General features: G+C 33.5%; 1 protein-coding gene across 2 annotated transcripts in view; it reads right to left on the bottom strand.

Moving 5' to 3' along the window:
* LOC118741833 (adenosine 3'-phospho 5'-phosphosulfate transporter 1) overlaps nucleotides 1-4,926 on the bottom strand; it is a 128,792-nt gene extending 123,866 nt beyond the window's left edge. Inside the window, exons 1-5 of one of the 2 annotated variants that reach the window (XM_036473855.1) lie at nucleotides 4,850-4,926; nucleotides 4,535-4,770; nucleotides 3,643-4,466; nucleotides 3,450-3,575; nucleotides 1,168-2,796 (exon numbers count right to left, since the gene is read on the bottom strand). In XM_036473855.1, the coding sequence (XP_036329748.1) occupies nucleotides 2,626-2,796; nucleotides 3,450-3,575; nucleotides 3,643-4,466; nucleotides 4,535-4,770; nucleotides 4,850-4,881 (1,389 nt within the window). In that variant the 5' untranslated portion in view covers nucleotides 4,882-4,926 and the 3' untranslated portion in view covers nucleotides 1,168-2,625. Of the gene's footprint in view, nucleotides 1-1,167; nucleotides 2,797-3,449; nucleotides 3,576-3,642; nucleotides 4,467-4,534; nucleotides 4,771-4,849 lie in introns of those variants that run through there. The other variant, XM_036473850.1, reaches the window with a different exon arrangement.
* Nucleotides 4,927-4,932: the final 6 nt, after the last annotated feature.

Raw genomic sequence — 4,932 nt, 5'->3', positions numbered from 1 at the left:
AAAAAAAAAAATTAAACTGAAATTAGGTATTTTTATCCGCAGAACACGAATCTGTAGTAAAAGAATGTATGGCCCATTTAAAAGAATGGACTTCCGGTTAGTTTAAAGCACTTCGGTCGAAACCCGAAAATTTACATATTTCGATATGATATCACTTTATTTTTAACCGACTTCCAAAAAAGGAGGAGGTTATCAGTTCGTCGGAATATTTTTTATATTTTTATTTTTTATTTTTTTTATGTATGTTACCGCATAACTTTGGACCGCGTCAACCGATTTCGATAATTCTTTTTGCATCGGAAAGGTAGTGTCTCAGAGGTGGTCCCATACTAGATCCGATCAGCGGATCATGAGATATATATATATATATATTTTTTTTATATGGGAGTTGAAGTCGGTTTTTTTTTGCTAAAAATTACTAGTTGTTTCCACAATTCTCTCTGATGAAGTTTGTGAGGGATCGTTTGGTTGCATATATCTTTATGTGCAGTGGCGTGAGCTCGAGACTAATTTCCATTGCCGCCATGGGGCATCAAGGCATTGTGGTTTTGTGAGTAAATGCCTCACAATCGCTAGGTTAAATCTTGAGGCCCAATGCACTCTTGAAGCCCCAAAATTTCGTCGCTAAAAATTCGTCATTTTGATATATGCTTTGTTGGATCTATGCTAACTCCTTTGTGTGCAGTTTTTCCTGACTTGAATAGGGACTTCCACAACTCAGCAATAACGACAGTATATTTCTTTCGGACTCACGTTTTTTCAGCACCAGCATGCATATTCCGTCGGTGCGGTTAGCTCTTTCGTTGAAACAGCGTCTTGGAATGTTTTTGAAAGCTAATTTTCGAAAACTGTTTTTTTAACTTATCCCAACTTTGATAGTTGTTAAGAATATCACAATCGGATTATAAATATTTAAATACATACCACACATACTTAGCCAATGCATACACATGTACATAAGTTTAAGGTTTTTAACCATTTATTACTTTTGAACTTCACATTCTGGTTTTCATATAATGTTTTTTATACAACTAGTCACACAATGGAACAAATATAAATTGCCAGTATTTAAATTGCACTATATGTATATGTACTTATGCTCCTTAAACTTTAAAATTCGATGAGGATTTATAAAATAATGTAAAGTTACATTAAAATCGTGTCGTTTTAATTAAAAAAAAAAAAATTGTAACCGCCCTAAAAATTCATAATTTACCTTAATATAAATCAAAGCAGATATTTTACATGGCTTTAGCGAAGAATTAACGCCTGCTCATATTAATAGTTGCACTTATCTCTTGAATTATGTCATTCCGAATAACCCGAAAATATGAAATTGAAAAATATTTTTCATAAAAATTCAACAATTCAAAGTTTCGAAACATTCATAGTTATTTAGGCCATTTCCAGTTTATGGAAGTGCCTCTTTTATTTCGCAAAATTTTGCCTTAGCGAAATTTCGGTATTTGTTTTATAAACAAGTGCAAGTATATATATTAAGAGATTCTTTTATAATTTTGCACATTTTTACTTTTCTGCATACATACAACAAAAGTTTACTTATAATATTTGCACGAACAACAATCAATTTAACACATTAGCTGCTGGATATAAACGAAACTGCGTATACATATTCCACTTAAAAGCTAAATAAACCATTCTTTTTATTTGCTATATAAGCAAAAGCAGCATCGTAATTTAAATTTGACATACAAAAATATTTGTAATTAAATTTACATTTTCTCCTAAATTTTACATAAATTAACTAACGAAATATGTTACATGCAAGCGCATGCCGTATATTTTTTCAGCGGAAGTCGATACGTAATGCAAGTCTGCTTTAATAAATTTAAGAAAGTCTCTTAACGCTTAAGCCGCCCTGCCAGCCCGTAGCGTACCAGTGTTTCCTTAAGTTTAATTTCCAGCTCTCAAGAAAAATCACAAGAAATATTTTTCACCATATTTTTGTTGCTTGAAAAATTATGTTGCCGTTGCTTTCTTGAAGAAATAAATATACATAATTATAGCTCATTAACTTCAATAGTGTAATAATTCAAAATAATACAAAATCGAGTTAAGTATGTAGAAATTACCGCTACCTGCTCTTCTATGCAGTGTAAAAATTTCAGAGCTATAACGATTACCAGTAGCTCACTACATAGAACAAAATATGTACACATTAATTTTTACTATAGAAATATATCGTTACCTTATATGTATGTATATGTATATTAAGATAAAGCTATGTAAATTCTAAACTTTAAAGCAGTTTTTCTAGAGTTTTCGGTTTTTTAGTTATGAAGTAAACGAGGGATATGTACTAGCAAAGCGTGTCTTCGAGCTACGTAATAATTATTGTAATATTGCAACATTGTTGCTTTCTTGATCAGCATGTCATCAAACGCAAATTGATTTAAGAAATTGTGATAGAAGACAGATCCTTTTTGATTTCTTAAATTTTTGGTTTTTCTTGAGAGCTGGATACTATGCTTTAGTAAGCACGCCATTAATTTTGATTCACATGCCTAAATTCATATTTCAATTGTTTGCCTCTACAAGCTTTTTTTAAGTAACATTACCACTACCAGTACTGCTTTCGTTTTTTCCATCCTCCAGTTGTGTCAACTACGCAGCCATTTTCGGTTTGTGCACCTCGGCTCGTTTGCGTAGCACTTTCATGCGTTGCTTGCCATAGGAACGCATGAAGACTGCAAAGAATACAACCAGTATGCCGAAAATACCGAGCACCGATATTTTGTGTTTGTAAATCAAACAGGAAAGCAATATTGCAAACGCCTAGAGTGAGGGGAGAAGAAATAATTAAAAAATTAATATATGTATACGAAAAATAAATATTAGGATTGAGATGAAATTAAATCAAATACATATACCTACTCTAGGTTGTCGATAAATATTAAACTCGTCTTTTTTTCGTACATACATACACACTTATGGGAATATATTTTAGTTGTTATTGAATTATATTAAAAGCACCTAAACACATCAATTCCTTACGTATCGCCTACAAGAATACAAAATTGATTCAGATGCAGGTGTGCAGCCCATATTTTTCCCCTTTTATTCTAGAACTATGCAGTTGATTAGTCAAGGTTGCTTGAAATAACTTGCCTTAATGAAAAATTAGTTCCTACTGAATTTTGAAAGTAAATATTTACATGACCATACATACATAAATATAAAATATTTGAACATGTTTTCTTTTCAACTTTCAGCATTTCATTTAATAAGCCAGCTATTTAAATTTGCTTGCTACAAAACACATTTCTAATGTACCATTATTTATACTTGCGTACATATTGTACAAATATAAAATATAAAACAAATAAAATGGGCCTATTTTTCACACCAGACTCGGTTGACACTATCGCGCTCTGGCGCATATGCATGTATGTATGCTTTTCCACGCCTAGGCACACACAACCACTCACCTGTCGTAAAGTCATGATGATGGTAAATACAACTGCACCAAACACCGATATTGTATAGAAAATGAATAATTGACCCACAGCGGAACACATGGAAATTGTAATGGCATCAAGTATGAATTTAGGATGCTGTTAAGCAAAAAAAAAAAAAATTATGTATATTTTTTATGGTTCTCAAAGCATGTTTCTAGCTTACCTCGCTCGCAAATGTAAGCGAATCTATAAAACCGCCTTGTACCCACAATGAGGTTGCTGTAAAGATGGTGGAAAACAGATTGACACCAGCCATCATTTGCAATGACGACATTTCATAGTTCTTAAATAAATCATCTTGCCAATTCGCTGTAAAGCTGTCGCACGTTAAGTACATTGTAAGCAAAAAGATGCCAGTGAATGTTGTCACACTACTAGCATTGGTGCTGTTCGCTGAACCGGTCATAAAGAATATCATGCCTAATGATATTAGTACAGCGGATACATACTCATACCAATCATATTTGTTTTTCGATATAATTTTACCCATCAACATGACAGGTATAATTTTGCATGCCTTTGCTAGCACCTGCGTAGGGAAGCTGACAAATTTGAGTGCTTCATACTGGAACCATGCACTCATTATATTCGAGAAAGATGCAAAGGAGTACATATATAGTGGTGTACAATGACGGCCGGCTGGACGTTTGAGGCGTAGTGTCACTATTGCACAGATAAAAGCTGAAAGACGATTACAGAAGACAAGGAATTGTGAGTCCTTAAAATGCGACGGTTGACCATTGTAATTGAAATATTGCTGCGTCATAATTTTCTCCTGTAGTACACCCCAAGTGAGGTATGAAACCATTAGTCCACCAAAGCACCAGAAAAGTAGTAATGTTTCTTGGGATTTTGTGTGTTTCTGCAAGCCATTAGGCGGTGTCAACGGTTCCATGGGTTTGCGTTCCAACGGCTCAGAATAGTCAAGTTCAGTGCCAGGACTGCCAGTAATGCACATACTGACCGCAGTATAAATGCATGTTTTGTCTGTAATATAAAAACATAGTACTGAATAAAGTTGCATATCTGTAAGGCTGTTTTCTAAGTACTCTTACCATTCTTTTCCAGATAATTTGTGCGTTTAACATATTTGTAAATAAGATAGCCAGGTACAAAGACACAACTATAACCAAAACAATTGGCTAAAAGTTTCAACAACCAAGAATATTCTTTGGTGGATTGGGATTCCACAAGCTGTGAGAGTGTGGCATGTGTATAATAGCCACCAAAGGAAATTCGCAATATATCCGAAAAGAAGTGTACCAATAGAGCTGCCGTGAACACTAGTCCGCTATTTAAGGAGGGTGGAGGAACAATAAGTATGGATACATTTTTATAAAAAAAAAAATATGTATTTAGGGCTTACTCACCAAATAACAACATCGGGAACCAATTGCGCCATTATAACTTTTTGTTTTATTACCAAATTTGTTTTATAAATTTTGTTATCACT

The sequence above is a fragment of the Rhagoletis pomonella genome, unplaced genomic scaffold (assembly GCF_013731165.1).
Source record: "Rhagoletis pomonella isolate Grant_MI unplaced genomic scaffold, Rhpom_1.0 Rhpom_scaffold_00001, whole genome shotgun sequence".
NCBI classification, from domain to species: Eukaryota; Metazoa; Arthropoda; class Insecta; order Diptera; family Tephritidae; genus Rhagoletis; species Rhagoletis pomonella.
Note: the sequence above shows the minus strand (reverse complement) of the source record. Positions and strands in the feature narration are given on the sequence as shown.